Raw genomic sequence first — 22,762 nt, forward strand, 5'->3', positions numbered from 1 at the left:
ATTATATGTACAAATGATATTTAGAGGTAGAATCTGAGAAAATCCACCAAATCTTATCTGTATAGATAGGCAGGCGGTGAAATAAATACACGTGGGATCTGTCCATCCAGTCCTGAGATTTAAACAGCTCTGCCACATTACGCAGCCAGAGCAGGGAAGGAGACCTGACATTTCTCTGCTGAAATTCATTAACACTTATGGGTTTTGTGCCCCCCCCCCCACCACCTCTGGACAGTGAAAGGAGGAGTAGCAAACTGATGAGCTCATCTCTCTGCTCTCTCCTCCTATTAGCATGCTCCTTGCACTACAGCACAACTGAACTGCTCCTTGTGCTGCTTCTCCCTCTCCCAGCCTGGTCTCTGCTGTAAAGGGGACTACTACCAGGTCACATCCACAGCTTGTATTTTTATAGATTAGGTTTGGATAAACTACCCAGAAGAGTAATATTACCCGAATGGAAAACCTCTTCTCTTATCTGCTCCATTGTAGTCTGGAGACAAAATCACGGGGAAAGTTTTCTTATACCCCCTTCAAATTTTTTTAAAAAAAATTCCATTTCAACCTGCCAAAAACCCAGCCAATACAATCCCCCATAATGACAACATGAAAGAAGTTTATGTGAAATCTTTGCTAATTTATTAAACATTTAAAAAGGAAAAATATCCCATGTCCATAAGTATCACAGGCTCCTCCCATGTCCATAAGTATCACAGGCTCCTCCCATGTCCATAAGTATCACAGGCTCCTCCCATGTCCATAAGTATCACAGGCTCCTCCCATGTCCATAAGTATCACAGGCTCCTCCCATGTCCATAAGTATCACAGGCTCCTCCCATGTCTGAGTATCACAGGCTCCTCCCATGTCTGAGTATCACAGGCTCCTCCCATGTCTGAGTATCACAGGCTCCTCCCATGTCTGAGTATCACAGGCTCCTCCCATGTCTGAGTATCACAGGCTCCTCCCATGTCTGAGTATCACAGGCTCCTCCCATGTCTGAGTATCACAGGCTCCTCCCATGTCTGAGTATCACAGGCTCCTCCCATGTCTGAGTATCACAGGCTCCTCCCATGTCTATGAGTATCACAGGCTCCTCCCATGTCTATGAGTATCACAGGCTCCTCCCATGTCCATAAGTATCACAGGCTCCTCCCATGTCCATAAGTATCACAGGCTCCTCCCATGTCTGAGTATCACAGGCTCCTCCCATGTCTGAGTATCACAGGCTCCTCCCATGTCTGAGTATCACAGGCTCCTCTCATGTCTGAGTATCACAGGCTCCTCCCATGTCTGAGTATCACAGGCTCCTCCCATGTCTGAGTATCACAGGCTCCTCCCATGTCTGAGTATCACAGGCTCCTCCCATGTCTGAGTATCACAGGCTCCTCCCATGTCTGAGTATCACAGGCTCCTCCCATGTCTATGAGTATCACAGGCTCCTCCCATGTCTATGAGTATCACAGGCTCCTCCCATGTCCATAAGTATCACAGGCTCCTCCCATGTCTGAGTATCACAGGCTCCTCCCATGTCTGAGTATCACAGGCTCCTCCCATGTCTGAGTATCACAGGCTCCTCCCATGTCTGAGTATCACAGGCTCCTCCCATGTCTATGAGTATCACAGGCTCCTCCCATGTCCATAAGTATCACAGGCTCCTCCCATGTCTGAGTATCACAGGCTCCTCCCATGTCTGAGTATCACAGGCTCCTCCCATGTCTGAGTATCACAGGCTCCTCCCATGTCTGAGTATCACAGGCTCCTCCCATGTCTGAGTATCACAGGCTCCTCCCATGTCTGAGTATCACAGGCTCCTCCCATGTCTGAGTATCACAGGCTCCTCCCATGTCTGAGTATCACAGGCTCCTCCCATGTCTGAGTATCACAGGCTCCTCTCATGTCTGAGTATCACAGGCTCCTCTCATGTCTATGAGTATCACAGGCTCCTCCCATGTCTATAAGTATCACAGGCTCCTCCCATGTCTATAAGTATCACAGGCTCCTCCCATGTCTATGAGTATCACAGGCTCCTCCCATGTACAGAAGTATCGCAGCCTTTGCCATGACACTCAGAATTGATCTCAGGTTCCTCCTGTTTCCACTGATCATCCTTGAGATGTTTCTACATCATGATTGGAGGTCACCTGTGGTAAATTCAGGTGATTGGCAGGGCTGGACTGGGACAGAAATTTGGCCCTGGACTTCATCCAGACCGGCCCACTTACATCAGAGTGTCCCATCACCAGCCCCCTTACATCAGAGTGTCCCATTACCAGCCCCCTTACATCAGAGTGTCCCATCACCAGCCCCCTTACATCAGAGTGTCCCATTACCAGCCCCCTTACATCAGAGTGTCCCATCACCAGCCCCCTTATATCAAAGTGTCCCATCAGCAGCCCCCTCACAACAGAGTGTCCCATCAGCAGCCCCCTTACATCAGAGTGTCCCATCAGCAGCCCCCTTACATCAGAGTGTCCCATCAGCAGCCCCTTCACATCAGAGTGTCCCATCAGCAGCCCCTTCACATCAGAGTGTCCCATCAGCAGCCCCTTCACATCAGAGTGTCCCATCAGCAGCCCCTTCACATCAGAGTGTCCCATCAGCAGCCCCTTCACATCAGAGTGTCCCATCAGCAGCCCCTTCACATCAGAGTGTCCCATCACCAGCCCCCTTACATCAGAGTGTCCCATCAGCAGCCCCCTTACATCAGAGTGTCCCATCAGCACCCCCTTACATCAGCGTCCCATCACCAGCCCCCTCACATCAGAGTGTCCCATCACCACCCCCCTTACATCAGAGTGTCCCATCAGCACCCCCTTACATCAGAGTGTCCCATCAGCAGCCCCCTTACATCAGAGTGTCCCATCAGCAGCCCCCTTACATCAGAGTGTCCCATCAGCAGCCCCCTTACATCAGAGTGTCCCATCAGCAGCCCCCTTACATCAGAGTGTCCCATCAGCAGCCCCCTTACATCAGTGTGTCCCATCAGCAGCCCCCTTACATCAGAGTGTCCCATCAGCACCCCCTTACATCAGAGTGTCCCATCAGCAGCCCCCTTACATCAGAGTGTCCCATTACCAGCCCCCTTACATCAGAGTGTCCCATTACCAGCCCCCTTACATCAGAGTGTCCCATTACCAGCCCCTTTACATCAGAGTGTCCCATTACCAGCCCCCTTATATCAAAGTGTCCCATCAGCAGCCCCCTTACATCAGAGTGTCCCATCACCAGCCCCCTTATATCAAAGTGTCCCATCAGCAGCCCCCTTACATCAGAGTGTCCCATTACCAGCCCCCTTACATCAGAGTGTCCCATTACCAGCCCCCTTACATCAGAGTGTCCCATTACCAGCCCCCTTACATCAGAGTGTCCCATTACCAGCCCCCTTACATCAGAGGGTTCCATCAGCAGCCCCTTCACATCAGAGTGTCCCATCAGCAGCCCCTTCACATCAGAGTGTCCCATCAGCAGCCCCCTCACATCAGAGTGTCCCATCAGCAGCCCCCTTACATCAGAGTGGCCCACCGGGAAACTCCCGGTAGTCCCGATGACCAGTACATGCCTGGTGATTGGACATGATTGGGAAAGCCACACACCTGTCTATAGAAGGTCCCACAGGTAACAGTGCATGTCAGAGCACAAACCAAGCCATGAGGTCCAAGGAATTGTCTGTAGACCTCCAAGACAGGATTGTATGGAGGTACAGATTGGGGGAAGGGTACAGAAACGTTTCTGCAGCATTAAAGGTCCCAATGAGCACAGTGTCCTCCATCATCCATCAATGGAAGAAGTTTGGAACCACCAGGACTCCTCCTAGAACGGGCCGCCCGGCCAAACTGAGCAATCAGGGGAGAAGAGCCTTAATCAGGGAGGTGACCAAGAACCCCGATGGTCACTCTGGCAGAGCTCCAGTGTTTCTCTGTGGAGAGAGGAGAACCTTCCAGAAGAACAACCATCTCTTCAGCTCTCCACCAATCAGACCTGTGTGGTAGGGTGGCCAGACGGGAGCCACTCCTCAGTAAAAGGCACATGACAGCCGCCTGGAGTTTCCCAAAAGGCACCTGAAGGACCATGAGAAACATAATTCTCTGATCTGATGAAACAAAGATCGAACTCTTTGGCCTGAATGGCAAGCGGAACCCAGGCACCGCTCATCACCTGCCCAATACCATCCCTACTGTGGTTCTGTTGTTGCAGGGGAGATCTATTGTTCCTTGGAAAGATCTATTGTTGAGGGAGGGGTCTATTGTTCCTTCAGGAGGGGTCTATTGATGCTTGCTGGTGGGGGCTGTTGTTGCTGCTGGGGTCTATTGTCGCTGGGGTTGATCTATTGTTACTTGGGGGGGAGGGGTGTATTCTGAATAGTGTAGGATGATGAGAGCTCCACAGACCTAATGGACGTCTTCATTGTTCTTCTCTTCTGGGGCAATAAAGTCTTCCATTAGATGTGTGGCTCTCTCCTCCTTTCTACAATCTCCTGCACCAGAAATATAAGGACTCTCCCTGTTGAGTGTGAATTGTGATTCTCTGCAGGTCACCATGACACATTCCTGCGATCTTCGAGTGTCGGGAATTCCCACCAGTCCGTATGAAGATGATCTGGTACTAGACAAGTTGTTAATACATTTCCTGCACCGCAAGAATGGAGGAAGCGGTGAGGTCGAAGTGCGTTACCCCACAAGGGAGCGTGGCGTGGCCATGCTGACCTTTGACCAGGTAGAAGGTAAGTGAGTCTGAATACCCCCCTCCCCTATCCCTCCAGTAGAAAGGGGGGCTTTCTTCAGTTTCTGTATCGCAGACAGGAGGGGAGTCACACTTTACTCTGTATGCCCTTTGTGTACCCCATCTTACATTAGGGTCCTCATCAGTCCCCCCCCTTTACATCAGAGTTCCCCCCCCTTTACATCAGAGTTCCCCCCCTTTACATCAGAGTTCCCCCCCCTTTACATCAGAGTTCCCCCCCTTTACATCAGAGTTCCCCCCCTTTACATCGGAGTTCCCCCCCCCTTTACATCAGAGTTCCCCCCCCTTTACATCAGAGTTCCCCCCCCCTTTACATCAGAGTTCCCCCCCCCTTTACATCAGAGTTCCCCCCCTTTACATCAGAGTTCCCCCCCTTTACATCAGAGTTCCCCCCCTTTACATCAGAGTTCCCCCCCTTTACATCAGAGTTCCCCCCCCCTTTACATCAGAGTTCCCCCCCTTTACATCAGAGTTCCCCCCCCTTTACATCAGAGTTCCCCCCCTTTACATCAGAGTTCCCCCCCCTTTACATCAGAGTTCCCCCCCCTTTACATCAGAGTTCCCCCCCCTTTACATCAGAGTCCCCCCCCTTTACATCAGAGTCCCCCCCCTTACATCAGAGTCCCCCCCCCCTTTACATCAGAGTTCCCCCCCCCTTTACATCAGAGTTCCCCCCCCCTTTACATCAGAGTTCCCCCCCCTTTACATCAGAGTTCCCCCCCCCTTTACATCAGAGTCCCCCCCCCTTTACATCAGAGTCCCCCCCCCTTTACATCAGAGTCCCCCCCCTTTACATCAGAGTCCCCCCCCCTTTACATCAGAGTCCCCCCCCCCTTTACATCAGAGTCCCCCCCCCCTTTACATCAGAGTCCCCCCCCCCTTTACATCAGAGTCCCCCCCCCCTTTACATCAGAGTCCCCCCCCCTTTACATCAGAGTCCCCCCCCCTTTACATCAGAGTTCCCCCCCTTTACATCAGAGTTCCCCCCCTGACACGTTGATCTCAGTTCCATCTAGTGGCCATAATATACATCATTTTATGAAATACCTCAGTTAAGCAAATACTGCACTATGGCCACTAGATGGAGCTGACGATCATTGAAAGTTAACGTATTAGGCAGGCAACATTCATGCACTCTAGGTGAAAGCTTGTGGCATTCGTCCCAACAAATTTTTTTTTATTAAAAAAAAATTTTTTTTTATACATAGAACCCACAGTGTCACATCTCTGTCATTATGACATCATTATGTGTTATTGTCTCTGCAGTGGCAGAACAAGTCCTGACCCGGACGCACCAGCTGGAGATAAGAAACCACACCTACCCACTTGAAGTCAGCCGCCCACAACGCCAGAGGACCCAGGTAGGTGCTGTATTCTCATAGATCACAAGGTTGTGATTGAGGAACAAGATGCCGGATTAAACTGTGTGATTGGTTCAGTGATGAGTGGCATGGCTGCATGGCTCCAATCATGACTGCCCAATCACGCACCGATCATGTGTTGCCCTATAACCATAATCAGCAGCTACCTTGTCACTTGGTCACCACGTTGCCGATATAGGATTATGGGACCAGACCTTGTCTCCCGTTGTTTATATGAAGGAGGTCACCTCCAATTTCCCTCTAATTGTCCTTCTTGATCCTCCTTGCCAGTGGTAGACATAGAAGAGCCAGCCATAGACGGGCAAGTTTTGAAACCCTGTTCCGCTATATGGCCTGAGGTTTTTAACCACTTGCTTACTGGGCACTTAAACCCCCCTCAGTCCCAGACCAATTTTCAGCTTTCAGCGCTGATGCACTTTGAATGACAATTGCGTGGTCATACAACACTGTACCCAAATGACATTTTTATCATTTTTTTCCCACAAATAGAGCTTTCTTTTGGTGGTATTTAGTTACAGCTCGGAGTTTTATTTTTTGCTGAACAAACAAAAAAAGATGCAAAAAAATAAATAAATCATGTTTAATAGTTTGTTATAAAATTTTGCAAACGAGTCATTTTTCTCCTTCATTGAAGTGCACTGATGGGCTGCACTGGTGGGTACTGATGGGCTGCACTGGTGGGCACTGATGGGTTGCATTGGTGGGCACTGATAGGCATAGTTAAGGTGGCACAAATAGGCACAGATAAGGCAGCACCGATGGGCACAGATAAGGCGGCACTGATGGGCAAAGATGGGCACATAAGATGGCACGGATGGGTGGCACGGATGGGTGGCACGGATGGGTGGCACGGATGGGCACTGATAGGTGGCACTGATAGGTGGCACTGCTGGGCACTGATGGGCGGCACTGCTGGGCACTGGTAGATGACACTGATGGGCACAGATATGTGGCACGGGTGCAGCACCTTTGTTAAGGCAGATTGTGGGCACTGCTGGGTGGCACTGTGGGCACTGCTGGGTGGCACTGCTGGGTGGCACTGTGGGCACTGCTGGGTGGCACTGTGGGCACTGCTGGGTGGCACTATGGGCACTGCTGGGTGGCACTGACGGGGGGGCACTTACTTTTTTTATTGTTGCACTGGCAGGGGGCAGGTGGGCACTGACAGGGTTGTAGGTGGGCACTAGCAGTGCTGGCCATGATCGGGACTGATGTCCCGATCACGGCCGCCGGTGATCGGCTTTTTTTTTTTCTCCTCGCGCTGACAGCGCGAGGAGGAATAATAGCCGATTACCGGCTCCGTTATATCACATAATCAGCTGTCATTGGCTGACAGCTGATCATGTGATAAGGGGTCGGGATCGACCCCTTGCACGGATCGGTGATCAGGCGAGTCTCGTAGACTCGCCGATCACAAAGCGTGCCGCGCGCGCCCCTCAGGGGGTCCCGGAAAAGGAGATCCGCGCTGTAGCCGTCAATTGACTATAGCGCGGATCTCAAGTGGTTAAACACCTGACTGCACACCAGGGTCGGTGCTACCGCTAGGCGAACTACTAGGCAGCCGCCTAGGGAGTACTGCCTCCTAGGGTGCTGGATTCCCTACTCTCTGCCACAGGGATGTAGCTAAGGGGGGGTGGGGGCAGAGCACCCTGCCCAAATGCCCCGTTATTCCCCGCTGCCGTACAAAGCCGCTAAGCCTCAGCAATCAGATCTGTCAGAGAATATAGCCTGAGCAGCAGCAGTGTGGTCCCCAGACTCCAAACCCCCCACCCCCCCCCCCCCCCGTTCTTGCTCTCCACCTTCTCTGAAAGTTGGGTCCTGGGGGGGTCAAGCACATGATTGGTTGCTAGGACATCAGCAGTCCTAGCATACAATCACATGCTTGCCCCGACATTCAGAGAAGGAGGGTGACCTACCCATCAGACCTACCCGGCCAGGGAATAACCTCTCTGCAGGTAGGAACCAGGGACAGAGGGTGGCCACCGCACAGATGTTCCAGGCTGATCAGGGGCATTGAGGAACTCGGGGTAAGTAGAAAATCCTGCTGGTGGTACCTGTAAAATTGTCTTCCCATCTAACCTACCCCTCCCACCGCCCCACGCACCCCTCGTACTGCCTCACCTACCTCTCACCCCCCTTATAATGGGGGGGTTGCAAGTAACTGGTCTTGCCATGGGTGCAAAATAGTCTAGCACTGGCCCTGATTCACACCTATGTGAGCTGGTTGGACATCCCATTCCAAAACCACGGCCATCAATATGGAGTTGTCCCCTTTTGTGGCTATAACATCCTCCATTCTTACACTCTAGGGCAGTGATGGGGAACCTCGGCACCCCCAGATGTTTTGGAACTACATTTCCCATGATGCTCCACTACACTGCAGAGTGCAGGAGCATCATGGGAAATGTAGTTCCAAAACATCTGGGGTGCCAAGGTTCGCCATCACTGCTCTAGGGCTTTCCTTGAGATTTTAGATGGTGCCTGTGGAGTTTCGTGCCTATTTATGAGGTTGGGTATTGATGAAAAGACCCGGCTCCTATGTTGGGCCTTGCGCTGAGCACCAAAAAAAGAGACCAGACTCCTCGCAATCAGCATTCCAGTTCATCCCAAATGTGTTCAGTAGGGTTGAGGTCAGGTCTCTGTGCAGGACAATGGAGTTCTTCCGCACCAAACTGGTCACACCATGGAACAGAAAAGGGTCTTCACCAAACTGTTGCCATGAGATCGAACTGTTGGACGTCCTATTCTAAAACCATGACCAATATTATGCAGTTGCCTCCTTTTGTGGCTATAACATCTTCTTCTCTTCTGGGAATGCTTTCCATAAGATTTTGGAGAGTGTCACGTACTGTTGTTGGATGAGAAGATCTGGCTCACATGTTGGTCGCCAAAAGAACAGACTTGGCTCGCCATTGGTATTCCAAGTCATCCAGGTCAAAAGATTTTCAGTAGGGTTGAGGTCAGGGCTCTGTGCAGGACATTCCAGTTCCTCCACACCGAACTGGTCAAGTCATGTCTTTATGGAAGTGAAACCACTCTTCCTTTTGAAGTGTGTCCATGGGACTTTATGTTCCCATTAAGCCAAAAGAATATTTGTGAGGTCAGGTTCTGATGTTGGATGAGAAGACCTTGCTCACATGTTGGACTTCACGTTGGGCACTATAAAAAAACAGGATTGGTTCACCATTGATATTCCAATTCATCCCAAAGATGTTCAGTAGGGTTGAGGTCAGGACTTTGTGCAGGGCACTTGAGTTCCTCCACAGCAAACTGGTCAAACCATGTCTTTATGGCTTTGTACACAGGGGGGCAGTCATGCTGGAACAGAAAGGGGTCTTCACCAAACCTGTACCGCAGGGTTGGAAGAGCACAATTATCTACAATGTCTTTGTATGATGGAGCATTACCAGGACCCTTCACTGGAGAAACCTGAGCGCCATCATTTGGAGAGGGGTTTGCATTATTTTGGCCATATAGTAGGTGTGGTGGTCAGGTGTGCACAAACCTTTGACCATATAGTTTACCTTTTTGTATATAAAAAAAAACGTATACTTTCCCTTAAATTCCCCTAATCCTAATGCTTACCTAGTGCATGCTTACCAACATTTCAGTCCCAACACAGATCTACGCTATTCCTTCCACTGACACCAATGATGGGGCACTATTCCTCCCACTGACACCAATGATGGGGGCACTATTCCCCCCCACTGACACCAATGATGGGGGCACTATTCCCCCCCACTGACACCAATGATGGGGGCACTATTCCTCCCACTGACACCAATGATGGGGGCACTATTCCTCCCACTGACATCAATGATGGGGGCACTATTCCTCCCACTGATACCAATGATGGGGCACTATTCCCCCCACTGACACCAATGATGGGGCACTATTCCCCCACTGACACCAATGATGGGACACTATTCCTCCCACTGACACCAAAGATGGGGGCACTATTCCTCCCACTGACACCAATAAAGGGGCACTATTCCTTCCACTGACACCAATGAAGGGGCACTATTCCTTCCACTGACACCAATGAAGGGGCACTATTCCTTCCACTGACACCAATGAAGGGGCACTATTCCTTCCACTGACACCAATGAAGGGGCACTATTCCTCCCACCGACACCAATAAAGGGGCACTATTTCTTCCACTGAACCCAATGATGGGACATTATTCCTCCCAATGACACCAATGATGGGGCACTATTCTTCCAGCTGACACCGATGGGGTACTATTCCTTCCACTGACACCATTGATGGGGTACTATACCTCTTAGTACCAATGGTTGGGTACTATTCCTCCCACTGACATCAATGAAGGGGCACTATGCTTCCCATTGACACCAATGATGGGGTACTATTCCTTCCACTGACACCATTGATGGGGTACTATACCTCTTAGTATCAATGGTTGGGTACTATTCCTCCCACTGACATCAATGAAGGGGCACTATGCTTCCCATTGACACCAAGGACGGGGTACTATTTCCGTCCACTGACACCTACATCCAGCCCCCCTAAACTATGAAGGACAGTAAACCGGCTCTTTGTTTAGAAAGGTTGAAAACCCCTGGCTTAGAGGAAGGAAAGGTCAGGGTGGGTGTCGCCAGTGTGGAAATGTTCATTAGCAATCCAGAGAGCAGGAAGGAGTCAGGGGCAGTGGCACGATTACCGTATACAAAAATTGATATTCGTATACAACTATATAGAGGAGTGGGGGGGGGGGCACATATTGAGTTGTTTTACAGATATTTCAGCTGATCCTTTGCCCATGGTTTAACAAAGTTTTTAGCTAAGTGTAATGTTCTTTTTTTTTTTTTGCAGTTCTCCATGCCCATCACGACCACCCTGAGCCTGGAGTACTTTGATGACCGCTCAGAGGTCATAGCGCTTCTTGAGAAACAAGGCCTTAAAGTTTACAGGGAGGAAAGCTCTTATCTATTCATTGAAGGGGATTTCCGGGATCTGAGTCGATGCCGTGATGAACTTTACAAGACGATGAGATCGTGTTCCCATCAGGTGGAGAATCGAATGTCCCGTAGGGACCACTATCAACTCAAGGAGCACAGTAAAGACCGGGGTCGTGTAGCTGGTATACAAATTCCAATAGACAGTATGCCTGACAAGACCTCATATAAAACCTCTAATCGAAAGCCCTCACCTATTAGGACAAAAATAACTGAGCCTCTACCAGCTGAGAATGATGGTTACAGTTCTACTGGAGATAGGAGCAGACAACCATACATAAAACCATCTTTAATATCAAATGGCTCCAGCCAAAGAAGATCCAAGGACACATCTTCAAGTGACTCAGCTTCCATCAGAAAATACCCCAACATTGCAGCCAACCTACATTTTCATCCCACACCACCCACAAAAGGACCTACAGATGAGGACAGAACAGGCAAAAACTCTCCACTACCCAGTAATGGAAAACCAGCCGATAGCTTGGAATTAACCAGTCACGTGGCATTACCAGGTACACAATTTAAAGAAGATTTGCCTGGCTCCAGACAACTCAAGCACACTTTTGCAGGTGCGTCCAGCTCCAGTCAAAGTAAACCCAAAGACAACATTTCAGATGGATTCATCTCCAACCAAAAATATCCCAACAGCACCACCGGCGATGGATCTGACTTCAACCCTGGGCAACCCAAGAACACATCTACAAATGCATTAAACTCAAACCGAAAACATTCCACTAGCACCATTGAAGGTAGCACCAAATTCAACTCTGGACAACCGAAGAACACATCTATAGATGAGTTAAACTCAAGCCCAAATCATTCCAAGAGCTCCATCGGAGATGGCACCAAATTCAGCTCTGGACAACCCAAGAAGACATCTATGGATGAATTCAACTCAAGCCCAAATCATTCCAAGAGCTCCACTGGAGATGGCACCAAATTCAGCTCTGGACAACCCAAGAACACATCTACAAATGCATTAAACTCAAACCGAAAACATTCCAATAGCACCATTGAAGGTAGCACCACATTCAACTCTGGACAACCGAAGAACACATCTGTAGATGAATTCAACTCAAGGCCAAATTATTCCAAGAGCTCCACCGGAGATGGCACCAAATTCAACTCTGGGCAACACAAAAACACATCTACAGATGAAATAAACTCAAATACGAGTCATTCCAAAAGCACAATCGGAGATGGCACCAAATTCAGCTCTGGACAACCCAAGAACACATCTACAAATGCATTAAACTCAAACCGAAAACATTCCAATAGCACCATTGAAGGTAGCACCACATTCAACTCTGGACAACCGAAGAACACATCTGTAGATGAATTCAACTCAAGGCCAAATTATTCCAAGAGCCCCACCGGAGATGGCACCAAATTCAACTCTGGGCAACACAAAAACACATCTACAGATGAAATAAACTCAAATACGAGTCATTCCAAAAGCACAATCGGAGATGGCACCAAATTCAGCTCTGGACAACCCAACAAGACATCTACAGAAGAATTAAGCTCAAGTAAAAATCATTCCAAGAGCACCATCAGTGATAGCACCAAATTCAACTCTGGACAACCCAAGAACATTTCTACAGGTGAATTAAACTCAAACCCAAATCATTCCAAGAGCACCCTTGGAAACGTCAAGCCTGGAAAACCCCAGAACTCCTCTCCAGATGAATTCCATTTAAACCCGAGAAACCTGGAGGACTTGACTGCAAGGCCATCTAATCCCTCATCCCTCATGGCAACCGGATGGTCATCTTCAAGCTCTCCCACTGGTAATTCATTAACCGCAATTAATCCCAAAAATCATCTGGACGAAAGTTCTCTTTCTACAGATCTCTTGGTGGATCCGGCAGTTCACACCTATGTAAGTGTATTCATGAAAGACGCAATCGATGATATTCTGAGTCTGTCTGATGCGGAAATTACAACAGAGAAGGGTGAGGGGTATAACAGGGTTATCCTGACATCCAAATCCCCCCATCTATCCCGCCTCTTTTACAAAGCCGCTCATGAAATTTCAGACATCTTTATAAAATACCAACATATTCTGCGGTTTCAAAGCATTGAGCTGTCTAATATTTCCGCTGATAGGACCAAAAATCTACAGTCATATCTCTTTCGTTGTGGCATCTGGTCATTGGCTAATGAAAAGAGGCTACAGATGATTGGTCCAAATGAAGACCTCACTAGGTTCATGGAGGAATGGACATCAGCTGGAGGGGACTTTGTGAGATTTGTGCATTCTGTACAAGGCGTTTCTCCAGCTTCCTCTCGCCCCCCGGTGGTCGGAATGGACAATGTACACCAAGCCACAACTCACAGCCATAATGTGGCACATGATGTCCAGAGGGCGAGACCGAGGCATCATAGTGCAGAGTCTGGGGCCAGAGGAGGAACCAGAAGGACGAATTCAACCAATCGTAGCAACTTCCCGTTTAATAAATCCTGGAAATGAGTTTTTTATACACCGACTTACTATTAGCTGACATTATCGGTATGACTCCAGCCAGAACTTTTTTTTTTTTAGTACAAAGAGGGTATTTTTGCTGTTTTTGTAGCCAATGGGGAGATTTTCTATTACCTCCGGGTTTGCCGAGGCAGGAAATATGAAAAACGGGGGCCCAGACAAAAAACACACAATGTTGTGTGGAAAGACGGGAACATCTATCGGCTGTATGCGTCTCAGTTGAGGAGCTCTCTCCACTTCCTGATTGGCCACCAGGACAGGAAATTAGATCAAATCTCCCCAAAAGGGATACAGACGCCAGTGAAATGAGGTTATACGTTTTTCCCAACTCCAACCACACCCAAAAATAAGTTTTGGGTGGAAGCTGGGCTCTAAAGGAACCTTATGCTGAGACAAAGTCAACAGGTCCATTGCTGACCACCTGCCATATTGATGCCCTGGTTACACCGACATGGGTTATAGACTATTGGGCATCATCATTCCTCTTTGCCTGTATATGGTGAGTGTTGTGCAGCACCAACATTGTAAACGATAGACCACCACTTTTTTTTCCCCCCCCCACAAATTCCTCCACTTTCTAGAATCTAGGGCCCACTATGTCTCGATGAAGCCCTTTCACCTGTATTGACCATTGAGTATTTCAGAGAAGCCTCCTCTTATAAGGCTAGGCTCACGTTTTTATGGGGCCGAAAACACACCAAAAGAAGATCCTGCACCTTTTTCCCCAAGTCATACGGAACTGCGTTGCATAGGTGTTCATTGGCCCACATAGACGATAATGGGATTCCTCTTGTCATGCCCTTGGTATTCAGCAACCTTGGTTGGGGCTGTGCCGATGTTTTGGCACTTTTCCATTTTTGTTTTACGCAATCCCATTATTGGACTGATAGTCCAGTCGGTAATTTAGTGTAGGCCAAGTGTTTTATGTTGCCTTTTTTTTGGTTTTGTGTACGTGCCAAGTTTATTATGGGCTCCATCTAGTGTCCATAATGTGGTACTTTCTTGAAATAACACAATTAGGAAAATACCACATTCTGTAACCACTAGATGGAGCTGATGATCATACAAAAAAAGGAAATTACAAATTTACAAATAGGCCTCTCAGCTTTTTTTTTTTTTTTTTTTTTTTATATTGGGGGGATTAAAACAGAAATAAAGTATCTTTTATTTTATGCATACACTCGGAACTTGCAAGTTAAAAAATTGTGCATGCATACATACCTGCAAATGCAACAAAAGTGTTTATGTGTTATCCATTTCCCATATTGCAGAGTCTGTTCCGTGACCCCTCCTCCGCATTAGAGGGAGGTGGATGAAGGTGTTCCTACCATCTGAAGGTAGTGAAGTCGTTCTTCTCTTATGCCGCGTTCACACGAGCGGATTTTCCATCGGGGAAAAAAACTTGGATGGTTTTTCAGACGGAATTCCGCTCAAGCTCAAGCTTGGCTTGCATACACGCGGGTCACACAAAAGTTCTCAGAATTTTGGACCGTCAAGAACGCGGTGACGTACAATACTGCAGCGAGCCGGGAAAATGAAGTTCCCGAGTATGTGTCGAATTGTTTCTGGGCATGCGTAGGAGTTTTGCGCGTCGGAATTGGTACAGAAGATTGGAATTTCCGATCTGAACTTTTTTCCGACCGACAAATTGAGAACCTTGCTCTCAATCTTTTGCTGGCGGGAATTCGGCCAGCAAAAGTCTGACGGAGCGTACGCACGGTCGCATTTTCCTCGACCAAAAGCTTTTCCGATCGCGCGTACGGGGCATTACAGGAAGTTCTCTGTAGGGACTCATTTTTTTTTTTAGTTTTTACCTGTGTCCTGTCGGAAACCCGCTACCCGTCAGAATATGCAACCGAATTGACTTTTCGTCGTGGCCATCTTGGTACACCCCGCACTCGTCTGCAGCAGTGTTCATTTTAGTTTTGGGACTAAAATGGCATTTTAGTTTTAGACCCATTTTAGTCTTCCGCAATTGTTTTTAGTTTTAGTCGTATTTAGTCGGCTAAATCTCCAGTACATTGTAGTCCACTAAAATGTCCTACGTTTTAGTCGACTAAAATATTCAGTGCATTTAAGTAATTGCAATTTTTTTTTAGTTTTTTTTGTTTTTTGTTTTTGTTTTTTGTTTTTTTTTACCAGAAAAGTTTTATTGGACAATTCAGCATTCCAGTACGGAGTGATACAGATCCTTCAGTGGTAAACAGATATAAGCAAGGAGAATCCCCTTCATTCGGCCGTCACACTTTAGCTAAGTTCCCACCATTTGTAGGTGGGGAAAAAAAGGCGGGGGTGGGGGGAGGGGGGGAGACACGACAGGTAGGCGGAAGGGAAGCAGAATCCGTTGGTGAGGCGGTGCTGGCGTCACGGCTAGGGGGAGGGTGGGCCAAGGCTGTCGGGAGCATCCGACCCAAGAGGACCAGATTTTATTATACTTTCCTGGGGCACCGTCTGCTTTCACAATTTAGTTTTAGTTAGTCTTTTGACTAAAATGGCTTTTAGTTTTAGTCGTATTTTAGTCGACTAAAATAGTATTCATTTAGTCTACTAAAATGTTTTAGTCGTTTCAGTCGACTAAATTAACACCGGTCTGCAGTAAGCCTACAGTCAGAAGTCGCCAAGCGGACATCTTTTTACACCCACGGGCCTCCGGAGTCTTGCATTTCACACTTATTTTTACCAGTAAACTCGGCTTTATGTCGTGAAATACAGCATTTGGAAGTCTGTGACGCTGTTTTTTTATGTTGAATTTTAAAAGCATCGGCAAGCTGGCAGATCCCACAGGTTTGCTAATTTGACAGAACACCGCAGATTTTTTTAAAACTCAACATCATAACAGTCGCAGGATTTCGAAATCCCGTATTTCACTTTGTAAGATCAGTTCAAGAGGGATTTCACTGGGGAAAAAAAAATTATTAAAAGCCAGCAGCTATAAATACTGCAGCTGCTGACTTTTAATAAATGTCCCAGGGTCCGGCGATGTCGGCAGCCGAGGCCGATCGATCGTTCGGCTGCTGCCGCCGCCATTCTAGGTGAGGGAATCAGGAAGTGAAGCGTTGCGGCTTCACTTCCCGGTTCCCTACTGCGCATGTGCGAGTCGCGCAATAGGAATGGCCCGCGCTGTCTCTGGGACCCGTGTGTGTCCCAGAAGACAGCGTGGCGGGACAGGAGTCCCGTGGGAGTCTATGCCCGGAAGTGGGGTGCAAATACCTGTCTTAGAAAAAAAAAAAAAAAGATTCTGGCTTTGATCGTATTGGCGAGTCGGTAGAAGCACCGGAGGGGGGGGGATGTCTATGGCTGGGTATTGCAGGGTATCACTGAGTATGGCTGGGTATATCCGGGTATGGCAATTTATGGCAGGGTATTGCAGAGTATTGGCAGGGTATTGCAGAGTATTGGCAGGGTATTGCAGAGTATTGGCTGGAATTGTACTGCAGAGTATTAGCTGGGTACTGCAGAGTATTGGCGGGTACTGCAGAGTATTGGCTGGTATTGTACTGCAGAGTATTGGCAGGGAGTTGAGGGGTTAAATTTCGGTGAGCACTGCAGATGCAGCCCACAGCGCTGCTGACACCGATCTCTTCCCCCTCCGCTGTACCGATCGGTACAGAGAGGGGGAGGGAGGAACCGGCGTCATAACATGACGCCGGTTTGTTTTCAAGTGATCACTCCGTCATTTGATGGAGTGATCACGTGGTAAACGGCCGCGATGAGCGGCCGTTTACCGTGATCCGTGACGGATGCTCTCGAGTGCGTGCCCCAGGGGGCGTGCGAGAGCGGAATTCTGGCAGGACGTCATATGACGGCCTCCCAGAGTTAAACAACCGCCCTGTAGCCGTCATTCGGCTATGGGCCGGTTGTTAAGTGGTTAAAGGTGCCAACTGTGACACCGGAGGGGGGCAGGGTTCCGATGAGCGGAAGTTCCACTTTAGGGTGGAACCCCGCTTTAAGTGGTAAAAATAAGTGTGAAATGCCAGACTCCGGTGGGTGTAAAAAGATGTCTGCTTGCCACCTTCTGACTATAGGCTTACTGTGGACGAGTGCGGGGTGTACCAAGATGGCCGCAACGGAACATCACTTCCATTGCATTTTCTGATGGGTAGCGGCTTTCTGATAGAACACCTGAAATTAGGTTTGTAGTATGGTGGTCCTGTCCCCGCACCAAATCCTTCCTCCCTCCTCCTTCTTTTATCATATACTTGTTTTATTAAATGCAGCTGTCCATGAGAAGGGAGAACACAGGGCGGGACTTGAAAGAGCTGCATAGTTGTGTGTAATGATGGTCTCTGTCCCTAATGTAGAAGGATAATGACATACTAAGAGAGAGAGAAGTAGAAAGCGTATGAACTCTGAGCTGTGCAACCAGCAGAGATAAAGCCAAGAGATCTTGGAGTCTCTCGTACCTTGCGATGTACCTACACATAAGCTGTCAATAAAATAAGATAGGGGAACGCAGGGTGGGGCTGGGAGAAGCCACATAGGCAGACGCCATCACTACACAGAACTATGTGGCTTCTACCAGTTCCACCCTGCGTTCCCCCATCTCATTATATTGACTGCTTATATGTAGGTACATCACAAGCCATGGGATGCTCTATGACCTCTTGGCTTCCTCACTGCTGGCTGCACGGCTCAAAGCTCATAGGTTTTCCACCACGCCCTCTTATTTGGTCACTGTGCTCCTACAGTTGCATGATAGTCAGACCCCATCACTGCACAGAACTATCATGCAAATGTAGGAGCACAGTGACCTACTAAGAGGGCGTGGTGGAAAAACCTATGAGCTTTGAGCCGTGCAGCCGTCATTGAAGAAGCCAAGAGGTCATAGAGCATCTCAGATCCTGCGCTAGGACTGGTAGGAGCCACAATGTTCTGCGCTGTAATGGTCTCCACCCCTTCTGCAAATGTAGGAGCATAATGTTATGCTAAGAGGGAGGAGTAGGAAGCCTGTGCGCTTTGAGCGTGCACAGCCAGCTGGGAGATGAAGCCAAGCGGTCGTAGAAAATCCTTGGTCGTGCAAAGCGGCTGTCGAACACACGAGATGGGAGAATGCTGAGCAAACCTGGGAGGAGCCTCATAGTTCTGTGCAGTGCAGGCCAATTATGCAAATGTCGGAGAATAATGTTATACTAAGGAGTTGTAAACGGGGGTGGACTGACAACTCATGGGGCCCCCGGGCAATAGGAGATTATGGGGCCCCCAGGCAATTAGAGATTATGGGGCCACGCAGTATAAAATCACACAGTATACACAAACACAGTATAAAATTACACAGTGTACACATACATGTACACAAAGTATACACATACATGTACACACAGTATACACAGACCTGTTTCTATTGGCTGAGAAGGTATTGGAGAGGCGGGGCAGCTATAATCTCAGAATTTTTAGACCAAAAGGATCTCGGTAAGGAACATTTCAGAGACAGATGTAAAAAAAACGGATTTTTACATACTGTCCCTGGTTTTACTGAGGCTAGTAACCCTGATGGGCAGTGCCCGAGTGGCCAAATGGTCAGTCCGCCCCTGGTTGTAAAACAATCTATCTGTTTTGAGCCGTGCAGCCAGCAGTGATGAAGCCAAGAGGTCATAGAGCATCCCGGATCCTTCACTAGGACTGGCAGGAGCCACATTGTTCTGTGCTGAAATGGTCTCCACCCTCTTATGCAAATATGATCTACCAAGATAGAGGAGTATAAAGACAATTCGCTCTGAGCCATGCAACCAGCAGGGAGGAAGCCAAGAGGTCCTAAAGCAGGGGTATCAAACTTCATTCTGTTCGCGGGCCGCATCAGCAGTATGGTTGCCCTGAAAGGTCTGGTTGTATCTGGGGTGTGCAATATGCAGAGTGCAGTTCTGGGGGCTGTGAGGAATGTGTTCCATCCAATAGCCTCTGAAAGAAAAGCTATCCCTTGTATACACAGAAGGATTCAATGACAGCGAGGAGTGGAGGGTGAGACCCAGAGTTGGGGGGGGGGGGGGAGATCCACCATGTTCCGTGTGCAAAATTGGATGGAAGGGCAACATGACAAGGCCTGGCGGGCTGGTTATGGCCTGCGGGCCTTGTGTTTGACATGTGTTTCCTAGAGCAGCCCTTACATTTCCCACTCGCGGCTGTTGGCGAGCGTGGGGCTTCATCAGAGTGGGGGGATGAGCACCGCCGGCATGGTCTCCCAGCCAGGGGAAGAGAGAGGAGAGGAAGAGGCAAGCCATCCAGATGAGCAGAGAGTGGGATTGTCCACTGTAATGGCTTTTCATTAAGACTTCCCGTGTTCCCGGGGCTCGTCGTCACATGGCCCCACCTCTTGGCCCGGCGCCTTTAATAGACAGAAGGCCGGTTCAATGCGGGACGTGTGATGTCGCCAAGAGGTGGGGCTTTGTGACAATGACCCCCGGGAAGTTCTAATGAAAGCTATAAGAGCGGGCAATCCTGCTCTCTGCTGATCCGGACAGCTTGCCTCTTCCTCTGCACAAGTGAAGCTGCATTGGGCACAGGTCAGGCTGCATTGGGCACAAGTGAGGCTGCATTGGGCACAGGTCACGCTGTATTGTGCACAGGTCACGCTGCATCAGGCACAGGCAGGCCACGCTGCATTGAGCACAGGTCATGCTGCATTGGGCACAGGCAGGCCACGCTGCTTTGGGCACAGGTCACACTGCATTGGGCACAGGTCACATTGCATTGGGCACAGGTCATGCTGCATTGGGCACAGGTCAGGCTGCATTGGGCACAAGTGAGGCTGCATTGGGCACAGGTCACGCTGTATTGTGCACAGGTCACGCTGCATCAGGCACAGGCAGGCCACGCTGCATTGGGCACAGGTCATGCTGCATTGGGCACAGGCAGGCCACGCTGCATTGGGCACAGGTCACACTGCATTGGGCACAGGTCACATTGCATTGGGCACAGGTCATGCTACATTGGGCACAGGTAGGCCACGCTGCATTGGGCACAAGTGAGGCTGCATTGGGCACAGGTCATGCTGTATTGGGCACAGGTCTTGCTGCATTGGGCACAGGTCATGCTGCATTGGGCACAGGCAGGCCACGCTGCATTGGGCACAGGTCACATTGCATTGGGCACAGGTCATGCTACATTGGGCACAGGCAATGCTGCATGTGGCACAGGTGAGGCTGTATGGGGTGCAGGTCATGCTGCATTGGGCACAGGTGAGGCTGCACTGATAAAGTTGTTATTATTTCTTTTTGTAACCTAATTCTGCATAAGATCATTCATAAGATCATTTATGAGGGCGTGTTTAGGGGGAAGGGCATGGTAGGGGTTGGGTGGGGCAACTGTTGGCGAGTAACCCTTAAGGCCTGGCTAGTAGCTCAGCTTGAAAGTTTGAGCCCTGTCCTAGAGCATCCCATACCTTGCACCTTACCTACACACAAGATGTTAATTAAATGAGAAGGAAGAACACATAGGGGACGGGGGGGAAGCCATATTGTTCTATGCTGTGATTGTCTCCACCACTTCTGCAAATTTATGAACATACAAACATTGTAGGAGGGAGGCATGGAGTGTCTATGAGTGCTGAGCTGTGCAGTCAGCAGAGACGAAACCAAGACGTTCGAGAGCGGGGGGTCTCCAGACTTTCTAAAGAAAGGGATAGTTTACTGTCCTTCAGACTTTAGGGGGGCCGGATGGTGTCCAGTGAGAGTAAACAATGCCCGATCTTTGGTATTGGGGAGGAATTATGCCCCCATTGTTGGTGTCAGTGGAAGGAATTATGCCCCCATTGTTGGTGTCAGTGGCAAGAATAATGGCTCCAAGGGCCAGAGAACAAAAAAAAAAGCAAAGGGCAGCTTCTGGCCCCAGGGCAACATTTTGGAGGCCCCTTTTCTACAGCATCCCAGATCCTGCACTGTGCCTTTTTAGACCTAGAAGAAGGCACACGATGCTGTCGGTGTTCATTGATTATTAAGAGTGTTTGCTAATAAAAATAAGGAACCAATATGGTGTGATACTGTATATTGTATTATATTATTTTAGTTGTGGTTTTAGATCCACAATGTCGGGTGATGATACTTGGGAGGACACAACAGTTTATATATATATACTTGTGTGTGTGACCATTAATGGTGGAAGTCTGAGGGTTCCGTTATGAAGAATTTGTGGCGTCTGTAGAGCTTTTTTCATATATATGACAGTGTTCAGTTGAATGTAAATCTTAAAAGTGTACAATAACATGCAAAATTGATTTTTTTTATTCCTATGTATTGTATGTAGATATGATTGTACAATGGGGGTGGGGACATTCAATAAACGGTGCTTTCTGCTAAGTAGAGATGTTTGCTGATTGGGTTTTACTGTTCCTTTAATGTGAGCCTATCAGGTAGCTCAGATGGATTAAATACGATCTTTTAATTGATCTTTTCTCAGCAGTCCTTGCTGACCCCGCCCACTACCACTGAGAGGGAGAATCGACCAATAGGGGACATGAAATACATTCCAAAAAATTTTGGACACTTAACAAAGCAAAAGCGAGAGTAATAAAGATAATCAGCTGCAGTGACACACAAACTGAGTGCAACAATAAATCACATATATCTACAGAGCATCCGAAAAGTATTAACAGCGCTTCACCTTTTGCTATGTTACAGTCTTATTCCAAAATGGATTAAATTCATTATTTTCCTCAGAATTCTGCAAAACATCCCCCATAATGACAACGGGAAAGAAGTTTGATTGAAATCTTTTCAAATTTAGTACAAATAAAAACTCCCATGTACACACGTATCACAGGCTCCTCCCATGTACACAAGTATCACAGGCTCCTCCCATGTACATAGGTATCACAGGCTCCTCCCATGCACACAAGTATCACAGGCTCCTCCCATGCACACAAGTATCACAGGCTCCTCCCATGCACACAAGTAGCACACAAGTATCAAAGGCTCCTCCCATGCACACAAGTATCACAGGCTCCTCCCATGCACACAAGTATCACAGGCTCCTCCCATGCACACAAGTATCACAGGCTCCTCCCATGCACACAAGGATCACAGGCTCCTCCCATGCACACAAGTATCACAGGCTCCTCCCCTGCACACAAGTATCACAGGCTCCTCCCATGCACACAAGTATCACAGGCTCCTCCCATGCACACAAGTATCACAGGCTCCTCCCATGCACACAAGTATCACAGGCTCCTCCCATGCACACAAGTATCACA

The 22,762-nt window shown here is 48.6% G+C and overlaps 1 protein-coding gene across 1 annotated transcript in view; it reads left to right on the forward strand.

Annotated features, from left to right (window-relative positions):
• Nucleotides 1-21,872, forward strand: part of LOC143997771 (uncharacterized) — a 30,374-nt gene extending 8,502 nt beyond the window's left edge. Inside the window, exons 2-4 of the mRNA XM_077493562.1 lie at nucleotides 4,529-4,718; nucleotides 6,005-6,099; nucleotides 10,954-21,872. Coding sequence (XP_077349688.1) covers nucleotides 4,535-4,718; nucleotides 6,005-6,099; nucleotides 10,954-13,569 — 2,895 coding nt within the window. The 5' untranslated portion in view covers nucleotides 4,529-4,534 and the 3' untranslated portion in view covers nucleotides 13,570-21,872. The remainder of the gene's footprint in view (nucleotides 1-4,528; nucleotides 4,719-6,004; nucleotides 6,100-10,953) is intronic.
• The last annotated feature ends 890 nt before the right edge of the window (nucleotides 21,873-22,762 follow it).

The sequence above is a fragment of the Lithobates pipiens genome, unplaced genomic scaffold (genome assembly GCF_037356315.1).
Source record: "Lithobates pipiens isolate NorthernLeopardFrog02 unplaced genomic scaffold, aLitPip1_a1.2 Scaffold_19, whole genome shotgun sequence".
NCBI classification, from domain to species: domain Eukaryota; kingdom Metazoa; phylum Chordata; class Amphibia; order Anura; family Ranidae; genus Lithobates; species Lithobates pipiens.